We start from the raw sequence: 23,748 nt of genomic DNA on the forward strand, positions 1-23,748 counted from the left end.
GTTAAGTTATTAAGGGTTGGGAATTTTCTGGCTTATAGAGACATCTGCGTATTGTATTTAGTTTTGAGAGAGCTAGGTGATGTCATAGTTCTTGCCAGTTGAATTCTCTGAGAGCTAGTCAGTACTGAATTATGTTATAATTTACTACAGATTTGACTATTTTATGGTAACATTCCTCACGTTTAGACAGTTGTGAGACTTGAAGGTTAGTGAATATTGGGTCAGCATATGTAAGAGGGCAGTAAGAAAGTAGAGGCTATTTACATCTTCTGGCTATGTCTGTGAGGTAGGTTTTTACTCTTTAATGTACCTAGTTTTTGATGATTTTTTCAACTGCATCAGATAAATGGTGCTCAAATGTCAACTGGTCATTTATAATGACACTCAGTAATTTTATGTGGTTTATTTGTTCTAGCATGGTGGTGTTGATGGAGACAGTAGTGAAAACTGTTATTTTGGTAGAGATGTATTTTAGGGTAAAGAGCAGCAATTAAGTTTTTGGGGGGTTGAAAAGGAGTTGTGAATTATTTAGCCATGTTTCTTTCAATAAGAAAGATTGTTGTGGAAGGTCTTGGGGTTCATAGAGAGAGATTTAGCAGTTCAGATTAGGTTCAAGTCATCAGTGTATTCAACTAAGTAGAATTTTTTGTAGTAGTGAAGAGGTCATTGGTAAATATATTGTAAAGTATAGGCCTAGTGTAGATCCTTCTGAGTCACCAGTAATTACAGGTAAGAAGGTAGAGAAAACAGGTTTCCATTTCACTACTTGTGGTTTGTTTGAGAGAGAGCTACGGAACAAATACAGTAAAGAGTTGGTGAACCTTAAGATGATGGTTTATGTAAGTGTTTCTGGTGGAAGACAGTAGGAAAAGCTTTTGATAAGTCTCGGAAGATGGTGGAGACTAGGCCTCAAGTATTTCTATTGGTGTTGATAGTGATGTACGTTTAGGCAGGCTTCAAAGTACCTACTTGAGGACTTTCAAAAAGTGGAAACATGTATTTAACACTGGATGGGGCTTTGTCATACTCTTAGCTTCTTCCTTTTCCTTTAGACATACTAGTAGCTGAAGAAGCATAAGCCACATTGTATAATGATGGCTGCCAGATTTCAGATGGTGTGTCTCTCCATCTGTGGCCACAAACTTTCCCAGTAGAGTGGCTCCTCAGCCATCACTGCTGATGTGCCAGTTAGCACAGAGGATTAAGGTTCTAAACTGTTAATGAGCTGCTGTATTTACTCCAGGGTTTGATTCTCTAAGTCTCAGTTTGCCTGCTTAGTGTGACTGTGAGAAATTCAGTTAACCAGGCTATGTTCCTGTGCTTGAGTCTGAAAAAGACCCTTGTGTATTGGTGCTGTACCTTGATTAATGTAAACAACTATATATGAATAAGTAAAAATCCGCTGAAGTCCTGCCTACTAGATTGCACAAGGGAAGACATTTCTCTGAGTGTACCTCTGCTTATGGAACCACTGCCAGGGATTTGTGGGTTATGATCATAGTTTCAGTTACCACATGTTCTTCCCCAGAAAGACTCCCACATAGTCATCCAGTGTTTTTCATTGAGTTTCTGCAGTAACCCAGAATCCACTTCTTCCTTACTTTTTGCTTGTTCTGAAAGGAGGGGGATTCTGTCCAGTTCTTGCAATTTTGCCAGAGGTCATGATCCTTCTGACAAAGAGTACTTGAATGCTCTACCAGGATGCGATTGATGCCTTTTGGCATATTATTGTATGGAGTCAACGCAGGAGATTCCTTGCATTTGTACTGACTGGCTTCATTTTGATGTAAATTGATACCATTTGGTGACTTCCCTATACACAGAGGTATATAGCATAGTACAAGCCATTACTGCACAGGCCTTAAGGAAAATAAATCTCTTGACTTATCTTAAATGAATAGCTATGTGTGACCCTGTCATGGAACTTCCCTGTTAGCTTTTGCTTGGGTCTTTCTATGGATGCAGGCCCTAGCCGACCACATCAGTAGAGAGAAATCCTTTCTTGCCCAAGTAAAAAAGATTGTTTTTGTTTAGGATTAGTTTGATGAAGTTGGATACTTGTCAGTGTTTGTCATTCCTGCCTACAGATTACTGTAGGAAGCCATTGCCTTGGTTTCTTGAGTGAGGAACAGAGGTGGGAGGAAAGATGAACACTTCCGCTTAATGGCACCATGTATTTTCCCAGTCCCTTTTGCATGCCTGTAAATGAAAGTATGTCAGTGGCAGGGGTATCACAAGAGGCAATCCCAACAGTTGTAGAGACACATTAGAAGGCACTGTAGTAGATGAACTGATAGTATGAGCACATACCTATAATTTTCAGTTGTTCATATATATTTATTTCTGAAAAATATTTGACACCTGAATAATTTTAGATAAAATCTGAATATTCCGGAAAGGTGAAAATGTAGTATAATGTAGAGTAGTCAAGAATTTCAAAAATGCAAATCCGCTTTTACATCACTGTTGGTAAAAAAAAAAAAAATATATATATATATATATATATATATATATATATATATATTTTTTTTTTTAACTGTTTGCATTTCTTTGAAGATGGAAGTGAAAATTAAAGAAGAATTCTGAGCACCTTTGTTAGAGGACTTGCAGAAAAAACATAAGTGTTGAAGTTAGCAGTAAAAATGCAGAATTGCAGAGCCTGCTACATTCAGTAGCTGAGAGGTTGTTTATTCTCGTATGCTATACCACTCACCCAGCTTATGTCAACTACTTTTCCACTCTGTGTGTATGCATGTTTTACACACTTTGGTCGACAGCTGTTTAGCGGACTGTTAATGTTCATCTAAGCAGCTGGTTAACAGGTGTATGTGACTGAACAATTCTTGGGGTTGGGAAATATGTCCTTATCCTGTGTTTGTGCAATCTTGGAACTAGTATATACAATTAGCAGGGGGTGCGGGGAGCACATCCCCACATAGGGGGTGCTTGTCCCCCTGCACAAAATTTTTAAATTTTTTTTTGGCATGTGCTGAGGCTGTTTCTTGGGGCATGCGTAGTTGCTTGTTGACATTGGCATTTTCAATATAAACACGTTAATGTTTAGCATGTCGACATTAGGTGTATTCAGTGTTTCTTACTACACCCATGTGTCTGTGTGTGTGTGTGTGTGTGTGTGTATTACACACGCATATATGTATGTGTGTGTGTGTATATATATTTACATATATATATATATATATATATATATATATACACATATATATCTATATATGTGTGTGTGTGTATATAGATAAGGTCAAGAGATATAGATATGTATACATATATATGCATAGAGACACACACACACACACACACACACACACACACACACACACACACACACACACACACAGTACCTATTTCCTGAAGGCACACTTAGTCAGAATCAGGGTACTGTTGTGTAATAAGTACACAGGATGATCAATATTAGTATTAACTGAATTATTGTTGTTCTTTTTAATGTCCTATGCTTGCTGCCAGTTTGTTCCAAATAACTATCTCTTTGACTAGATAGCCGTGCCTGTGCTATGCTCTTATTACTACTTGTGACCTGAATCGTAAGTGCAAAGACTTCATTCTGAATCAGCTAAGTCACCTGGTTAATAAATAATGAATGGAGTGCACTCCCAGAGACTGCATTCATTATGCTAACTTAGTTGCACTACTGCCTTTCTGACATCTCCCATCAGAGTACAAAACCTGGTGATAAGCCTCTTTATAAAATCTGGCCTTTTGTTTTAATGTTGTAATCTTCACAAGCCCAGTGAAGTGTGTCAGTCCATTCTTCAGCCATACGTGATTATTTTTTCAAAATACATTAGAGTAGATATATTTTCGTTTACACAACAGCTACCTCTGAGTTATGAAAATGATGTATTCTAACAGTCTTCCTGACAGCTGGTAGTTGAAGGGTTATTGTGAAATGTGTAACCTGGCATGGGAAAGTCATAATCATCCTGTTTTTTTTCCTGGTAGCTAATTTTAGTTACAGCTGTTTGAATACAAGTTTAAGGTTCTTTTTCAAAGTTTCATACTGTTACATGTTTTCAAACTGTGTGGGAAGGGGGACAGTTTAGAATTGCATATTACCTGCTTCTGTACCTTTAGAAATCTGCAGTTGATGCAACCCCCATCTGCCTTTCATTTACTGACTTGTGCCTGACTGTTTTTACAGGTGGCAGAAATGCATGGAGAACTCATTGAATTCAACGAAAGGCTCCACCGTTCTCTGATAGCGAAAGAAGCACTGATATCACAAATGAGGCAGGAACTCATTGACCTGAGGGGGCCAGTAAGAGTTTCATTTTTATTTGTTTGTTGTTCATGGACAATATTAAACATGAAAAAGAACATAATGATCTAAGGGTTTTGTCCTTACATGTGTGGGTTCAAGTTCCTGGGTATCTCACCTGCTGTAATATCAGCAGACTATTTTTGAATGAATTTTGATTTCTCAGTGATGGTTGATGGGGCTTTGCCCACAGAGAAGGAAGTTTAGAAAATGTATTTTCTTTCCTTGTAATGCAGATCCTGATTGTCACGTGGCTGACTGTATACAGGCTTAATTGAATTATTTTTATATTTTAGTATATCGATCAGTATCAAATTTTCTCTCTCGCTCTCAAAACCAGCATTTACTTGCCATAAATTATTTAGTTGTGGAAAATGTAAGGTAATTTGTATATATCAGCCTCAAACACTATTTTCTGGGTTAGGGATAGTAGTATGAAACCAGTATAGACTACTGAAAAGGATGGTTAACAATGAGGTAAATAAGTGGGATCTGAATAGAACAAAGACAGTTTTCATTAACAGCTCTAGTTTAAAGTTATATATTTCAGCTTGTAGGAAACAAATAACCCTTGTGGAATTTCATGGCATAAGAACACCAGTATGATCTGATTATGCAAGTGATATGATAAAACCCGTATTTCCTGTAGAACAAATATGGGAGTGTGTGAGAAATGGGTGGGGTATCAAAATCTTATGTCTTGTATAGCATCACTGTTTGATTATCCCTTGATTAGTAGGATTCACAATAAGAGGTGGGGGAAATGGTTCAACCTGCTTCAGTTTTACATGAGATATTTTCTAACTTTCTGTGTGGCTTTGATAGATTTAGGGATACATTACCTTTACTCTGAGCTCAGACTACCTGTGCCAGTAGAACATACTATACTAACTACATACCTTGTCTATATAATTATAGTACATTTGTTGTTATATATTTAGCCAAATGCCAAGTGTGTGTATTCTACGTGGGAAAAATGGAATGTAGACTTAGAGACAATATACAAACATATCTATGAAATTAATAAGAAAAGGAATACCAACGCATTATATAAAAAAATCTTGCAAATGTATTAACCGCAGTTGCATTAATTACTACACATTTTTCATGTTATTTCTGTATTTCCAAATATTTTGTGTTTCTATTACTACTTTTTGGTTTGTATAACTCTGAAGATTTTCTCTTTGGATCTCCACTGAAAATGGGCTTCTAGCTCAGTTGTACCAACCCAGTTAAAAAATGTCAAATAAATATAAGCACATTGAAGCATACTCCACCCATAAATGTTTGTTTATTGTGGTGGAAAAAATGCAGATTAATCCTAGGGGAGGACCGTGGAAAGCACAGTTAGAGCAGAAGGAATTGTGGTGGCAAATTAAATTAAATGTAGCAACACCACCAGGTTTAAACAACATGGTTTCTATCAACTGTTTACTTAAATTAAACGCATACTTATAGATAAGTGTTTAATTACCAGATATTATTTTAATTATGTATATGATATAACACCAATATTAATTTGTGTGATTTTTTTTTTAACATGCCTTTTATGCATTGTTTATGTAGGTATCATATGATTGGTTGTTCAGATCATGTGATCTTAAACGAGGAAGTATTTAAATGTTTTGTTCCAATTATTAAAGGATGAAAACTCTTAAAACTGTAGCAGTACTTTGGTGTTTTGGGACTGTTATCATTCTTTGCTTTGTTTTCTGTTTGGTCATAGTTCAAGTGGTTCCTTTATTGTTAATTCACATATCTTGGAGATATTTGCGCAACGTAGTTGCATAGGATGACCAAAAGAAGAGGTGAAGCTGTAGTTACAACACTCGGTCATCCTCTTGACCCTAGATTACTGCTATATTACATCCTAGACATAACAGATGAGTACACACCAACAGTTATTTAGTTTGGAGATATTTTTTTTTTTTGGGGGGGGGGAGTAGGCAGGAGCACAACCAGTATACATTATAAAAAACAGAAAGCATGTCAACTATTTATGTTAAACTGCTTTTCTTTGGACAGTCTTGGTAAACATTCCTGCAAGCTTACAAAAATGATGGTAGTCTGGGTGCTTCTTGTTGCTTAAAACTGATTTGTAGGGCTGTCAAACAGTTTTTAAAAGCTAAGAATATTATTAGTATGTCTACATTTATTTGTTTACATTTAAAATTTGGCAAGTAAACCTTAAGAAGTCATGACATTTTGGCATGAAAGGGTTAAGAAATTGTGAAAAGATTTATTTAAAAAATAATTATGTTTATTATTTATGTAGTTATCTTTAAAGTGGAATGGACAGTTGGCCCTTAAGTTGAATAAATACTCAGTATCAAAATTTCGTAACTTTTTCAAACCAATTTCTAACACACCATGTATAAACCCACCATAAACTGTTCAAATGTCATTATGCAGTTTTCCAAAAATATAATTTTGCATACCACCGACTTCACTTTTAGATAGAATTACACAATGAAATTATATAGTTTATGAATGCAAAACTTTTAGAATGTATGTTGAAACTAAGAAACAATGTGCTTGTGAATGTTTGAATTTTGACTGATTGTCTCACAACTTCGATAACAACATCAGAATTGCACATAAAGCAATAAATACTTCATAATTACACATAAAGAAATAAATACTTCATAATTACACATAAAGAAATAAATACTTCATAATTACACATAAAGAAATACTAAGAATGTCAAGCTTAGCAGTGTGTGGTTGTAAAAATTAGATTCATAGCTGGCTATACAGTGACATTTTACTAATAAGTTGCCACTAGTAAGAATAACAACACTGAGCAAACTCTGATCTATAATATATAACTTTAAGTATCCTGTTTTTTTGCTTATTTTTTCGAGTTAGTTATAGCACTTTATCTACTGCATACTTTTCTAGCTAGTTTCACTGTGTGTGAGGTATTAATTGGAAATTGTCCACTTTTATTAAGCATCTGTTTGGGTTGTCTGATTCTGATAACTTGTTTGCAGTTAAAAGCTTTCTCTAGAGGCTCCTTTATCTGTTTAAAACTTTCATTTAAAGGCTGACTGCTGCTTTTCTGCTGTGAGAAACATTTCTGCAGTTTGTTTCCCACCCGCCCTTCCTATTTGTATACTGTTCTTATCGTTGGTGGCTTTGCAGTTGCCCACCCCTACTGTAAATTTGATCTGGGACACTCCTCCCAGTCTAGTGTCATTACCTCATGCTACCTAATACAGGGAGAACATTTGAGAAGGCTAGTCCAGTTCGTTTCTGCTCCTCCTTTCTGTCTTTCCACTTAAAAATATAAAAATTCTAAGCTTGTTTCCTGTCTTTCCTGTTGGTAGTCTACTCTGGTGTCCAGGACATTTTGTGGGTTTCTGAGCCCCAAAGCCTTTCTGTGTTAGAGGGATGCCTTCTAGCTTAATTTTGTTTTTTAGAACTAGACAGTTTTTTGTTTCAGCACTCATGTCTGTTTCTTTGAGCTCAGCACTTGTTCAGAACGCATTGTACACACTAAATAAAAAACTGTCTTTTGGCTTTTCCCAGTTAGGGGTCACCACAGCAGAACTCCGGTCTGCTAATGATTGGCAGTAGATTTTTAAGTGCTGGCTTGCCGGGCCTAACGCACAACCTTCAACGAAGGAACGCCCATTCACGCATGTCGACACACAGAATACGCTGTAACTGAGAATCGAACGTGCAACGTCTAACTGTGAGGTGACAATGCTACTGCAGCACCACCACCGCAGTGCCATTGTAAGCACTAAATAAGCTACAAATTACTACAGCACTCAACTTTCCCCATTTGTCTAGAGGAAAACAGTTTCTAGTACTTAACAAATAAGCACCTATCTAGGCATGTCTAAGGGTCAGCTCTCGGTGTTTTCCCCTGTCTACCAAATGAATCTGGGCATCTTGGGGCAATGCAGCAATTGCCTCATGTACACAGACAACCCTCTCCTCCTACCACCCAACACTACAACCTGTGAGAGATGCACTTATATAGCCAAACTGCAAGCAAAGCTCTCCTCACCCAAGACTGGACTAGACAGTCAAAAGGAGAAGGTAAGCACTTGCACCACACCACACTCATCACATAGTCCCTCAAAACCTACACCACCAAAACACACACATAGAAACACAAAACACACATCTACATTTGCGGAGGATCTTAGTAAAAACCTGCCCAAGCAACGGGGACCTCCAAAGCAGAAAAACAAGCAACCTCCACCCCCCAACACAACCCAAATGACACATAGCCCACAAACTCAGTGTACTACTCAACCACAGCCCATAAGGCATAACAACGTACCCAACACTCTAGTCATAGGGGACTCTATAGTCAGGCACACTGCTGTTCCACTCATGAGGCTAAACAAAGAGAAAGTTACTGTCCGCTGCCTGTCGGGTGCCAGGACCTGCCACATAATGCATGCACTCAGGTCACTCCACAACAATTACAAATATGACTCTGCGTTGTCCATGTTGGTATGAATGACCTGAGATGTACCTCCCTGGACTACATGAAAAGGGACATGGAGGAGCTGTCCAATCTTGTAGCCCAGACAGGTATGACCCTAGCCTTGAGTAGCATCCTGCCATCACCCAGAATGATACCACAGTAGAAGGACAAAATGATTGACTTTAACAATTGGCTAACTTCTGGTGTCATTCCAAGGGGATCCAGTATCTGTCTGCCTGGGATGACATGATCGACAAACCACGATGCTTTGCCAAAGATGGCCTGCACCTGTCGTCCCTGGGATTCCAGATATTGTCTAAGGCTCTAGCCACACCTATAGTGCCTTTTTAGGCAAGGTTCAAATGACAAATTCACCACCATAACAGGTACAAGCAAGCAGAATCTGAGGGTACTGCTACTCAATGCTAGAAGTCTAAACCTCAAAATGCACTAACTCGAGGCACTCCTTAATATGGAGAACATTGACATCTGTGCAATGACCGAGACCTGGTTCAAGGCTCCAGAGAGTACCTCTGCATTACCAGGCTATAATTCATACTATACCTTTCAGCCACCTAACCTAGAACGAAACACTAAAGGTGGAGGCGTGTCCATATTCATTAAGGATATCCACACCTCCAGGCTAGTTGCTCAGCATAATACATCCGAGATTATCCAAGTGCAACTAATTCTGGGTAAGACCGCAATCCAAATTGTAGCTTGCTACAGATCCCCCAACATGCTCCAGGATTCCCACTCCTCATTTCATGATACACTGGAAAATATTGGGGTACAACCTAACACCCTAATAATGGGCAATTTCAACTACCCCACCATTAACTGGGAAAACTACTCATGTACCAACTCTTGTGCTCAACATTTTCTGGAATTCATAAATTCCAATGCCTTGGATCAACTTATCCACACCCCCACCAGGGGCAGCAATATCCTAGACCTGGTTATTACCAACATGGGCAACCGGTGCTCCACACCAGAGGTCAATTCCTCATTGTTCAGATCTGACCACAAGCTAATCGCCCTAGACATCCACATCCCTCCCCCACCCCTCATTAGGGAAACCGCCGTAAAAAATTTCTCCAAAGCCAACTTCATGCTTCTTAAGACAGAAGTGGCAAACTTCACGACGCCACGCTGATGGACAGTAGACGGTACGACTGCTGAATCCTACACAAATGCACTTTAAAAGCACTTACAAGTGCATGGGTCGTGCAATCCCTAACAGAACCAAGATGCTATTCTCCAAAAAAGGAAGCCAATTTGGTGGTCCCCTGCCATAAACAAACTCTACAACAGAAGAAAGAAACTGTTGCAAAAAAAGAGTAAAATCCCATGATTGGAGGAACTCCCTGGTCAGCCGCAGTAAGAAGCTGAGATCCCTCATAAAATCCTCCAAAGCTAGTTACGAAAATAAAATTGCCACTGACTCTAAAGACAACCACAAATCATTCTATAGCTATGTCAAGAATCTCAATGGCAACACTCAGATCTGCTCCGAGTTACAGCACAATGGCATTAAATATACAGAACCAACTGATATTGCCAACATCCTGGCAGATAGGTTCACTGCTAATTTTACCACCCTCTCAACCCCTAAAGGGCCCATTCTGTACCAGAAGAACTCAAAGTTCATGTAATCATGGCTGCACAGGTAAAAAAACACACTCTCCAAAGCCAAGAACACAGCATCCATGGGACCTGACAACATCCCAGGCTGCGTTCTACATGTACTACAGAACGAACTGGCACCCCACCTAAGTACCATGTTCAGTCATAGTCTCACCTCTGGCTATGTGCCCACTGAATGGCACACAGCGATGGTTATCCCATTGCACAAAGGGGGAGCTACCACAGACCCTGGAAATTACCACCCCTTTAGCCTGATGAGCCTGGTGTGCAAGGCTATGGAACGTATCATCATGGAACATAAACAATGACATTGGTAATCTCCAAACTTAGGACCCCTCCCAGTTCGGGTTTGTAAAAGGCAGATCATGTTTCCTAAACCTGATAGACGACTTTGAAGCGGTCACCAAAGCCGTACATGAGGTAAGGTGGTTCACACAGCCTATCTAGATCTCGCCAAGGCTTTCGACACCATCCCCCACTCTGGAATTAAAGATAAACTCACTAAACTAGGTATAAATCCCTATGTCACAAGATGGGTTGCCCACTGGCTAACTGACAGAACCCACACTGTGAAAATAGCAGACTCCAAATCCAACTTCAGACCAGTGTCAAGGTCCACAGGGTTCAGTCCTGGGTCCTTTGGTATCTACTTCTCTGAAGTACAGGCTAACACAGAAGGTCTTTGGCTAACGAAGTTCACAGATGACTGCAAACTAGGAGCCATAATCAAAACTCCAAAAGATGTGGACATCCTATAAAAGGGCCTCGCTGAGACAGACGCCTGGTGTCAAAGCCATGGCCTCAAGCTCAATGCCAAAAAGTGCATTGTCATCCTTTCTGGTAAAAACTCTGTACCCATGAACTACCACATAGGCGGTAGTCTACTTAACACTGAAAGTGTGATGAGACCTTGGGACACAGGTGGACAGTAGTCTCTCCTTTGATAATCACATCGCCACAGTTGTCAGGAAATCCTTCTATGTGGCACACCTCATCACAAAAGGTTTCTCATCCAGGAAAAAGAGGTCATTGTTCTTCTCTACTCGTCACTCATTAGAGCCATTATAGAGTACAATGCCCCTTTTGGTATGTACCTGACAAGACATCTACAACAACTGGAAAGGCCGCAGAAATACCTCAGAAAGAAGATTACCTCAGAAAGAGGATTACCGGCCTCAAACAGATGCCCTATGCAGACCGTCTCAAAAAACTGCAGCTTTACTCCGTCGCATATCGCCTTCTCAGAGACGATCTGTGTCTAACACACAAAGCTATGTCAAACCCAGAGCTTTTGGACATGCTCCACTTAAAGAAATCCCAATCCCTCTGAGCTATATGCTCTAGGGACCTAAACCTTGTCACCACAATAAACAGAACATGCTAGAGGGATAGATTCCTGTCCCAGAGACTTCCCATACTGTGGAAAAATTACCTATCTATATCAAACAAAGCTCCTCATTAGCACTCTTCAAAAAAAATCTTGATGATTGGATGGGAGATAGGAAATTCACCCTGGGATCACTTCTGTGGCTCTGCTTGACAGTGGCACAGGAAATAATTTTCCTGGGTGGCAAATGCCAGGGTACCTTTTGGCTAGGCTTATATAGGCTCTAGGGCCAATAGCCTAGTACCTACCTATGAATAATAATCTTAAACACATTTATTTATGTTTTCATTTAAAAATGTTTTAAGAAATGTCTTTTGTAATCTGTAGATGACTCATTTCCTGGTTCTTTGGATCTTTTAATGGCACAACTGTATTTAGTAACAAGAATTATTTCATGGAGTTGAACTTCACTATATGTGCCCTTATTGCCTATAATTTTGATTACACAAAATGAATCATAACTTAGCATTTCAACACATGTGGATTTAGAACTCATGGTGTCACAAAAACAGTTAGATCCTTTCACTCCAAGTAATCATGTGATGTGGTTGCTGTGCACATAGGATTAGACATTCTTAGATACTTCATCATGGGAGATATGAAGAAAGGGATCTACTTCACAAGGCTGAATTCCAAAATAACTGAAGGCGAATTTGCCGATTCAAAAAGAACAAAACTTTAATTTAATTTTTAGTATTTCTCAGGGTAAGTAAGCACTTTCCCAACAGTTATGTAAAAACACAATGCAATGCATCAAACCCACCCAGGTGAGTGCCTTCACCCCTACACCCCCCAATGTTGGAGGCTGCACCCCAACCACCCTAACTATATACACCAATTTCAGGATTGCACTAACGTGGGGGAAAGGGCGTATTCCCCATTGCTGGGCAAGTGTTTACATCATGCAGGCAGCTGTGAGAGTGGTTCCTGCTCTCATCAGCCTCCTCATTGAGAGCATTTTTTTCCATTTTTAATGGCTTGCCCCTGCCTGTGATGGTGATAGGAACAATTGCACCACCTTAAAGTCCTAGGAGCAATTGCACCACCTTAAAGTCCATCTAGACCTCCCTTTATCTATGCATTACTGCCCCCCCACATGTAACAACAGGGTCACCTTTCACCGGCTTGGGTGACCACACCATTTCTTCCTGGCAGCTGTTGTCTGCATCATGACGGGCCTCCACTTTCTCCCTTCCCACTTCTTCAGTAGGAACTTCTATCCTCCGTTCTTGTGCTGTCAGATACCTGAGCCAGTAATCAAACTTGGGTCATTTGGGCAGTAGCCAGTGATTTATCCCTCTATGCCACCGGTGCAGGCTTACTTTGAAGTGTCTTTTTTTTCAGTCAGTCAGCTGCATCTAACAGCTAAAAAAACCCCAGTCATGCTCATCTTAGATCGACACTACTCAATGACAGAAATTTAAATAAGAAGATGCTTACCCTCTAGGCCTTCATAACCCCTGAAAACATGCACATTTGTATTATCAGATAAACTTGCTCCCAGTGTAATGACAGTGACCTCCTCTGCTTGAGTTTAATGTTTATCATTCATTTAGCCCACCTGATAACTGTACGTATGTTTCAGTTCATAGGTTCATAGACAAGTACTAGGCTAGCTGCCCTTGCAGGTTATTTTAAGCCTAGCTAATTTCCCTTTGGTTCTTTAATTAACTTATCCCATTTGGTGTTAGATTGGCCTTGCCCATCCCATGATCAATAATTATATATAACCCCTAGTGAGAATAATTGTGATCGTACCACAGATAATTTGAAGGGACCCATGCATGGAGTAAAGTATTAGCAGCTGCCTCTGTCCATTAGCAGTACAAGGGGCAGTCCTGGGGTACATTTTCTATTGCCCTTCCTTAGATCCAAGTTGCACTTGAATATGAACAGGGATGAGCTTTGTTTTATGTGGATGGGGAGTCTGTTCTAGAGCAGTGATGTCTTTAGCGAAGTGTAGCTGTCCTTCCAAACCATTCTACTGATGCTGCAGAAGAGGTTTAAATCCCAGGGCCAAGTATTTCTGATGCCATTTGACTTGCTGATGTGCAGTAAATCCATCAGTCATGGGTTGAAGGATGTCTTTTATGCCAAACACAGGTCACCTCTTAGCAGTCTGTAATGTACAGAGTAGAGTGACAGGGCTTTGAGTTGGTCTATGTAGGACATATTGTTTAGGCCTTGTGTCCTTTTAGTAAGGTATCTCTATGGGCATTCCAGTTGTTGCATACGTCTGGACAGATACATACCAAAGTGGGTATTATAGTAATTGTGGGGTTGGGGTTGTTATAATGCTTAAAGTGTTCACCCCAGAGATACAAGGTACAGGGTTTGATTCTCACCTTTGAATGGGAAATTGGCTAGCCTTAAAATGACCCATGGTGGCAACTAGCCTAATACTTACCAGTGAACCTATGATTGGCCTAATGAGGGCTGAGTAAAGGGAGAATGATGACATTTTTATATCTAGACATAATTTCTTTGTTTATAAGCTGTGCACTGTAGAAGGACTTTCATATGAAAGTTAGGTCACTGTCCACATAACTTCCCAAATCCCAAACAATTGGGTTAACTATTAGGGGCATAATGCCAGTGTAGTAGTTCCTTGGGGTAGATGACTTCTAAAGGATACAATAATAGAATTTTGTGATTTTATTTTAGTGCACAAGTCTGACACTAGTTATTTGTTTGTGATAAACCTTACTGCAGGATGTCTGAGCCATTTGGGGATTCAGTGACTGCTCCTAGCTTGCAGTCTTCCACAAACTTAGTCAGCTAGATCCTTTTAGCATTGGCTTTTACTTCAGAGAAGTAAATGCAAGGCAGGAGAGGTTTCTGCATCAAACTCTGGGGACTCTACTGGTGACTGGTCTCTCTGTGGAGGTAGCTTCCCTTGTTTTGATATCTTGCATCCTGTGACCCAGTTGACAATCCAGCAGGGGATATTGGAGTTTATTCCCAGTTTCTTTAGCTTTTCTACTATGCCTGAGTGGGGGGAGTGTGTCATAAGCTTTGGCCAGGTCAAGATATGTGGTGTGTACTGTTTTACCTTCATCCATTGTTTTGGTGACCTTTTTAAACAAAGTTTACCAGGTTGATATGACCTGCCTTTGACAAATCCAAACCGAGATGGGTCCAGTCCTTATGTCCTCCTTGATTAGTTCCATGATAAATCTTTCCATGGCTTTCCATATAAGGCTAGTGAGACTTACCTGTCTGTAATTGCCTGGGTCAGTGGAAGATCCTGCCTTATGCAGGGGAATGTCTGTAGCTTTTCTCTATTTGCTCGATACAAAACCTGTATGGAGGTTGAGGATGAACAGTTTTACTGGCGGGGTGGCTAAGTTATGCTCAGTGCTATTCAAGATGCATCTAAGGATATTGTCAGGACCCACTGATGCAGCATTTTTTTATGTTTATAGTACTTTTAGCACTTTGTCTTGTGTAATAGCTTGTGGCAAGTCAGTTTCGGGTATATCTTGCTGGATAGACAGAGGGAAGAGAAGAGTAAAGTTTCATCTGAATTTATTGGCCACTGGGTTCACTATATCTTCAGCATCAGTGTCGATAACATTGTTCACAGTCAGTTCAGTGCATTGCTGTGGTATGATTCTGAGATTACATACATAACTAAAAAAGGCCTTGTGATTGTCTCTGGCTTGGTTAGCTATTTCAGCATCAAATATGGCTTTGGTGGATTTGAGTTGTTTGTTTATTTCATTGACAACGGCTGTAGCATTCTGGGAATTACCCTTTTTATTGTTTGACAAAATTCTTATCCTTTTGTTATAAAGCTTGTTTGATATTGTGGTTCCACCACATGGGCTTGTTTCTGGGGTTTGCCCTGTGCTTGTTCCTACAGGGTACAGCTGCATCTGTGCAGCTGTTTACATACTGGTATAGTGTGGTGGTGTACATTTCCATGTAGTCAGTGGAGTTAACTAGGTTTGTTGGAGGATTTGAAGCTTGCCAGTGTATCACTTAGGAGTACATAGCATGTCTTGGAGAAATTTCTAAAGGTACCTTAGGTGGAAGGGGTGTATGGTTTCAGTGTTATTTAGAAGGAAATGGTTTTATAGTCATAACCAACAAGTGATGAAGATGCACACTGGATGGTGCAAGATGCCCCCATATTAATAAGGACAAGATTCAAGATGTTGCTCCCCACAAGTTGGTACACTGAACAATTATTTCTAGGTGTTTGTACTGGCAAAGCCCAGTAATCTCTGTGCTTGTGTAGGTTTCCCAGTTTCTAGCTGGATAGTTTAGACCACCTGGGGAAATGTAATGGGTTTAATACTGAGTGATTCAGTTCCAGTAGATAGGAGTTGCAGGTTTCTTTGGTCACACAGGGAGTTGTATAGCTAGGTAAGGTGTGGTACTAGACCTTTCTGATTGTTACTTGGAGAAGAAGAAGAAGCTCTAGTGCATCATGCTGCTTTGTCAGCCTTGAAGGGAATCTCATTTTGGTGAGGAATGAGACACACCACCTTCTTTCCACCCCCATACCAGTAGCTGGTCGGAATGTGTGAAAGTGTTACAGTCTTGCCCATTCAGAGTGCTCTCTGTCTTTTAAACCATCTCTCAATGACTGCACAGATGTCTACATTTATGACTACAATCCTCCCGGTAAGGAGAATTTGTAGGGAGTGGAGTTCTTTATTTAGGCTCCTAGCATTGATCAGTAGCACCTTCATGTTTTTCTTTGCTTGCTTTGTTATGTTGGCATTACCTAAAAAAGGCACTATGGCTGTGGACAATGCCTTTTACCAATAATCAAAACCCTACAGAGGATATATGCAGCCCATCCCTGGTGAAGTAGCATGGTCTGTTGATCAGATTCCCCCAGGCTTTCATACATCAGACCCCTGTTAGGGACATACACATAGCCATTTAAAATCTCCTCCTCTCACATCAAATCAAACAAAATAATGACTTAGAACTCCAGTATATCCTGGTATCTGTAGGCAAGTCCAGCTACCATAACATTGCCCACTATGTAAACCCTTCCATGTCTCCCACAGCCCATGACACCTGATTAAACAAGGTGGAATTATCTGTTTTGTCTACCTGTCCATAAACTGGCAAAGATACATCACAAACTACATGCATGCACAGCATCATTAATGCTGACTGTTTTGACTAGACAGTGCTTTCAGTAATTAGCTCTTCCATCTGTTTGACCTGGTCCTTTCAAACAGCACCAATATGCTCGACACCTATAGTTTTCCCTTTATTGGTGAAATCAGACCGCCAATGGCTGAAGACACCCCTAGTCCTAGTCTTCAAATCCTGATGAGCTAAGGAAATTTAAAAGCTCTATAATCTACAAGGACCCTATAGCTAAGGAGTCAGCATATGTTGCAGGTTTCTGTTTTCTCATCCATCTTCAAGGCACCTGTATCAATAAATTGTACAATAACAGGAAAAATTATTAGTCATAAGGAGCAATCTCAAATCTTTCCACTTTAAAGTAACAATACCAAGATAAATAAAAAGCTAAAACAAAAACATATAAGTTAACCACGAAAGCCTTTTTTAACTGTGTCTGGAATCTCAGAAACAACACTCAGCACTGCACTGAGATGATCCCAAACGTGACCTAATCTGACCCTGAGGATATTGCTGGTATACTAGCAGAAAAATTTTAGTTCAGACTTCTACTTTGTCCCTTCCTTGTTTCCCATCAGTCCATTTATTTTGCTCCCCATCCAATTGCTAATTTTGAATAAGTCCTAAAAGCCCTCACCACAACCAGAAATACTAGCTCTGTGGGTCCAGGCATTATACTGGACTGTCTTTTTGTGAGCAAAACATAGTACCTCACTACCTCCTGCTTAAACCTACTTAATCTTAGCCTCTCCACTGGGTATGTGCCTGAGGCTTGGAGAAAAGCCATTATGGTACCCCTCAGTAAAGGCGTCCTTGTCGCTGACCCCAAAAACTAGAGAACAATTATCCTAATGTGACAAATAGATATGGACGTTGGCAACTTACAGGTCCTTGATCCAGTTTGGCTTTGTGAAAGGTGGGTTCAAACTGTTAAACCTGGTAAATTTCTTTGAGAGAGTCACAGAGACACTGGATGAAGAGAAATCTGTGCACACTGCCTATCTGGATTTATTCAAAGCTTCTGATACTATTCCACACTCCAGCATTTCTGAAAAACTGATCCAAATAAATTTAGACTTGCGCATAAGTCATTGTGAACTGGTTTACAGACAGATCCCATTCAGTCAGAGTTGGAGGCAGACGTTCCTCCAAAAGGCTCACAACCAGTGGCATCCCTCTGATTTCCATATTGGGAGCACTACTCATTATCATTACGTGTCTCTGATGTCCGAGTTCACAGAAAGGGTCTCGACCCTGACGCACAATCTTCAACGAAGGCACACCCATTCACGCATGTCTCCACACAGAAGATGCTCTAGCTGAGAATCGAGCGGGACAACGTCTTACTGTGAGTCGACAGCGCTACCGCAGCACCAGGGTCTCCAGCTGAGTAAGGTTGCTAAATGATTGAAAACTCAGAACTCTCACCAGCTTAACAGGCAGCACCCATGTTCTAGAAAATGGCTTAACCTATATGAAGTCATAATATCAGAATCATGGATTAAAACTCAGAAATGCAGTATTGCTGTCTTTGGGGAATGAGAATACCTATGCAATAACCACATAAGTAATACCGCCATTCATAAGTGTATACTAAGCTAATGACCATCAGGGCATTTATAAGCCTAGCTGTGCAATTCAACCCAATTGTGTCCCTATGTATCATGGGCGTTTATTAGGAGGGGGTATGTTAGGATATTTATAAAGGTTATGCGGGGGTGGAAAATGTCAGTTTAGGCATTACTGTCTGCCTCTGTCTGTCAGAAACATGGGTGCCAGACCCAGGGTGAAATTCCAATTTCCCATCCATTGGTCAAAGTTACTCTTAAATAGGGTTAGGGATGGACAGTGCTTCACATGGATGGGGGAGCCTGTTCCAGAGCATGGGGATCCTGTGTGACTCATATCTGTCTTGCTAATATATCTTATTATGTCACAACCCAAATTTAAATCCTTGGATCCGGTGATTCTGATGCTGTTCATTTTGTAGACGTGTAAAAGTTCAATCAGAACTGGAATCTGAATATGCCTTGTATGCCAGGCATAGATCACCTCTCAGTAACCTCTAGGAGAGAGAGTAGAGCTAGGCCTTTAAGGTGATCTGTATATGACAATGTGTTTATACCCTACCCTGGATTCTCCTGGTAAGGAATCTTTGTGGGTATTCCATCTGTTACGTATGTCTGGTCAGTTACTTGCCAAAGGGCAAATTATACTCATTTAGTCTGATAAGGGCCAAATAAGGTGGCACTATGGCTTCCTTGGACCTGGATGCAATGCAGTCACTTATAATTTGGGCGACATGGAATATCATATGGGACCAAGGGAAATGAACTAACTTTTAACCACGATATGTTAACTATCATTAGGAAATCCATTTACCTAGAGCAACTAATTCCTGAGGGCATATCTTTTATGTCTATTGAAGTTCCTCCCTTATTAGGCTTTTAATGAAATGTCCACTTTGACATTTTTCTATCCAGGCATATTGTCCAGCTATTAAAGCCATGCTTCCTCACCAGAAAAAAATATCTGCTATAAACTCCTTTAACTACACAGTTTACAGACTTCTATCTGGTAATCTCTGCCTGAACTATTAGGCTGCAAATGATTCTGTCCCGATTGACCTTTTACCTTTTCATCAGTCTGGTAGCATCACAATAATCCATTCTAGGGTGGCAGTGCTGCATTGTAGTCTAAACAAAATAAATTGGTAGGATGGATACCTTTCCCAGAGGATCCCCTACCTGTAGAATAAGCTTGTACTCCAGCTACAAAATTACTTTCTACTCTTTTAAAAAACAACCTGGATGAATGGGTGGGGATTCTTAAATTCACCTTAGTCTGGCTTCTGAGACCTTTATGGTTGGAGGGAGTAGCAGGAATTCTAGTGACTAGGCTGTAGATGGTCTACTAGACCAGTTGCCTTGTTTTCTAGTTTCAGTTTTCTTTGAACCTAAATACATAACATTATTTAATTTTATAGTGGATCTACTAATAGTGTTTTGGATTATATCTTGAAGATTTACTCTTAAGGTTTCAGTGGTGTAATTTGCTGTATCATATGCAAGCATTAGCATAAATATTTGAAACTTTGTTTTCAGAATAATTGAGATCGTCATTTTTAACAAGAGTATACTAAAAAAACATTGTGTATGGGCATGGTGTTTGGAATCCACTGATGATGGTATGAAGTACAAATTTGATGTTAACCTCAAATTAATTTAAAACATTTGCAGAACTGAAGAGATTATACATCCTAGTCCAGTATGTTTAAGGTGTTTGGAAGGAGTAGGTCTCATGTGGCTGCTGAAAAGATATACAACAGTGGAACCAAAAATAGACAGGACTGGCAGAAATTAAGAAAGTTGCTGAAAACGTAACCGGGTTTAAACACATCATGCCGTGCTTCTGCTTAGAAGTGAATAGAGTTAGTGGTAAAATGGGGTTATTAGAAGGTTGGTCACAAGCCCAAAATTTTCAGTTGCATTTTCAGCAGGAAAACAGTACACATTTGTGGGACATGGTTAGAGAAATCCAACAGAAGGACAGTACATTTAAGCCATACCTGCTGGATGATTAGTGTGGAAGAGTACGTGGAAGATGGTAACCTAATAGACTTTATTTAAGACTCTGAAGAAGTGTGGAAAGTCCTGAACTGTGGGAAACAAGCATTTCATTAAAAAGGGGAAAAAAGCTTTTATTTCAATTCTGCTTTAAGATTTTCAGTTGCACTGTGACCTGTTTTTTGATGCATTTTTGTGCTTTTCTTCATTTTTCTGTATTTTTGCCAAATAATGTATTTGCATTTTTTAATTTGTTCTGGAACTGTGGGCTTTTAGCTTTATTTGCAGTTGTGGTAGAATTGTAAACTACTGCAGGATCTGAGCCCCACTTATTTATTACTGCATTTTTCCATAAGCAGTTTTACTGGTAAATCTCTGGCTAGTCTGGCACCTTTAGACTATACTTTGGATTGCAGTATTGGCAGTATTGTAATTTTGATGTAGGATCTGTGCTTCTGAGCATCTGCAGCTGTTTACATTCCAGTTTTACTGCTAGAGTTTTACTTTTTGTGTGTTTAAAGTTACATTTCAGAGCCTTTCTGTTTGTTACAGTTACCCTGTTCTTGTGTCTGCCCCAGACCCACATTGGTGCATTAAGTACCGTTCTCCTTTCTGCTTCCTACTATTTGTATGCTGATTACATTTTTTTCTTGACTCCACTGTAAAACCTAAAGCTTCTGAAATTCTAACCTACCTGGGGTCATTGACTTGCTGCTGAAAGTGATCTGACTAAAGTGTGATTTGCTGCAGGTACTGAAGTCACAAGGCTCCACTGTTGGATTTGTTTGATTGGATCCCTCTCTAGCTAGTCTGCTATATCCAGCACAGAGCTACGCCCACCCAGATTCTTGTATTCAAAACTCCGAGAAGAGATTAAAGCCCTGAACTGTGAGAAACGAGCCTTTCATCAAAAAGAAAGAAAAAGGCAGTGCCATTATTGGATTCTTTCTATAGTGGGTTGTCTGCGCAGGAGCTATCTTCTGTATGAGACCTGCAAGGTCTAGAAGTCCAGGTCTGAGGCTCAAATAATCTGAATCAAGTGCAAATAAACACACTCTGAGCTGAGGTTTAAAATTATGTATGCAAATATGAACCAGCAATATTTGACACCTAGAGGCATCAGTAGGATGTAACTGTAAAAACACCAACAGATGTCACTCGGCTGTAATAAGTTAAAGGCACTGTGGCATTAATTGCACTATTCGGTTTGAGTATTACAGAATTACTCATTTACCGCAGACCAGTAATATTGGCCTTTTCGGTAGGCAGGTCATTACATCATTGCAAGAGTTTCTCACCTCTTGTGAAAACGACCTGTAATTTTCTGTACTATCCTTGCAGGGTCCTGTCCAATGTACTGCTTGCCTGGATTCCTGTCAGGAGTCATGTTACCTCAGACTAGCTACTTCTGAATTCCCAGGACCCATGAAAGGAGTGAGAGACAAAGCTTCAGCACCTAGACATTAGATTTGTATCACTTATTAAGTAAAGGAAGTGTAGTCTTGTATTTTTTGATCTAAGCTCAGAATAGTTGGCTCCTTTTTAATAAGGGATGGCCATTTACCACTTATCATTTGTAAGGAAAATATAAAACTTCACAGTCTGTGGTTATGTTATTATGTAGCTTGCATTTACCTGCTAGTTTTAACTCTGAGAAAGTGACTTAACCAGTAGGTGCTCTGATGTGATTGAGAAGTTGAGTTAGGCTCCCTAGTAGTGTCTGGGCTGCATGCCTAGTAACTAGTTATATACGCATGCACTTATATTAAGCCGCTTGTTTTGTCTAGTTGTGGAGTACACTGCAATTCTTAACTATACAGTGCATTGTGCTGTGATTTCATTTACTGCAGTGTATGTGGTGAATCTGCTGGATTTCAGTTTGTCTGTGATAGAAACTTTGTGTTTCCCCTGGAAAAGGGCCTTTGATTCAGTGGCGCTTCATAGTTTACCATAGTGAAATACATTTGAGTTCCACTTGAGCCAGACCCTTCTGTGGACATCAGTTGCCACCAGACTACCACTGCTGTTTTTACTCAATCATTGGTAGTGTGGATTTAATCATGACACTTGTAGGAAGAGGTTCTGTTGTGGACCAGAAGATGGATTCTTGCTGATATGTCTTTCAAGGAATGCAAAGATGTTTCTCTGTTGAACAACAGAGGAGAAAGGTAGAGTGATATGTGCACATGTAACCGTCTTTCTTTTTTACATATACACTTGTGGTATGGCACTTGTGATATGTGCACATGTAACCGTCTTTCTTTTTTACATGTACACTTGTGGTATGGCACTTGTGATATGTGCACATGTAACCGTCTTTCTTTTTTACATGTACACTTGTGGTATGGCACTTGTGATATGTGCACATGTAACCGTCTTTCTTTTTTACATGTACACTTGTGGTATGGCACTTGTGATATGTGCACATGTAACCGTCTTTGTTTTTACATATACACTTGTGGTATGGCACTTGGCCTCCAGCTGAATATCCTCTACACTGGAAGCTTTTCCCTTTAGAAGGAGTTTTTTTCTGAGATATTCTTTGTCTTAAAACTCCAGAGAGGTGATTGATTATTCCTTCCTTCCTTAACTTTCTTCTGACTTCTTTATAAACTTAATAGATGAAAATGAAATTAAGTATTTCTTAGGGGAAATATTTTAGATGCTGTTAGTCTAATTTTATTTTATTCTTTTAACTTTGTGGGGTATATCAGTCCTAAATGAACCTTTTCCATCTACAAGCCATTCCAAATGAAAAGTATAGATTTAAACACAGTATATTACTAGTAGTTTATAACCGTAAATTCTATTATTATTATTATTACAGTTTATCCAGTAGTTTTGTTGCAGTTATAAATTGCTTGTATATATCAAACAGCTCAGAGATTTCTGTAGTTTATATGGTTTCTTCTGTTGTGTAGCAGTTTACATAATTGCACAAAAATAAACGTTCTAAATCATGCAAGAACAGATCATTCATCATAGTGTGTTTAAACTTTCGTACAAATTGTTCATGTCACATCTCTGGGATTAGCTGGTATCAGATTCTGGCGTCATTAGCAATGAAGCATGTGCATTTTAATCAGCTTGGCATACTCATGAGCTATACTTTCTGATACGGATTTTCATTTTGTTTTTCCCAAAATATGTTTTGTCATTTAAAGCTATCCCTTTGCTTTACTTAGAGTGAATTCAAAGTATGCATGTGTGTGTGTCTTTCAGCTTTTCCCGGTTAGGGGTTGCCACAGTGGAACTCCGGTCCGCTACTGATTGGCAGTAGATTTTTATGTGCTGG

The 23,748-nt window shown here is 39.6% G+C and overlaps 1 protein-coding gene across 1 annotated transcript in view; it reads left to right on the forward strand.

The window, feature by feature from the left end:
* The window catches only part of SNX29 (sorting nexin 29), a 3,382,132-nt gene that overhangs the window by 1,941,429 nt on the left and 1,416,955 nt on the right, over positions 1-23,748 (forward strand). Inside the window, exon 16 of the mRNA XM_044089182.1 lies at positions 4,175-4,291. Within this exon, the coding sequence (XP_043945117.1) occupies positions 4,175-4,291 (117 nt within the window). The remainder of the gene's footprint in view (positions 1-4,174; positions 4,292-23,748) is intronic.

Source organism: Protopterus annectens, chromosome 12.part0 (genome assembly GCF_019279795.1).
Source record: "Protopterus annectens isolate FY-2018-M chromosome 12.part0, PAN1.0, whole genome shotgun sequence".
In the NCBI taxonomy this organism is placed as follows: domain Eukaryota; kingdom Metazoa; phylum Chordata; order Ceratodontiformes; family Protopteridae; genus Protopterus; species Protopterus annectens.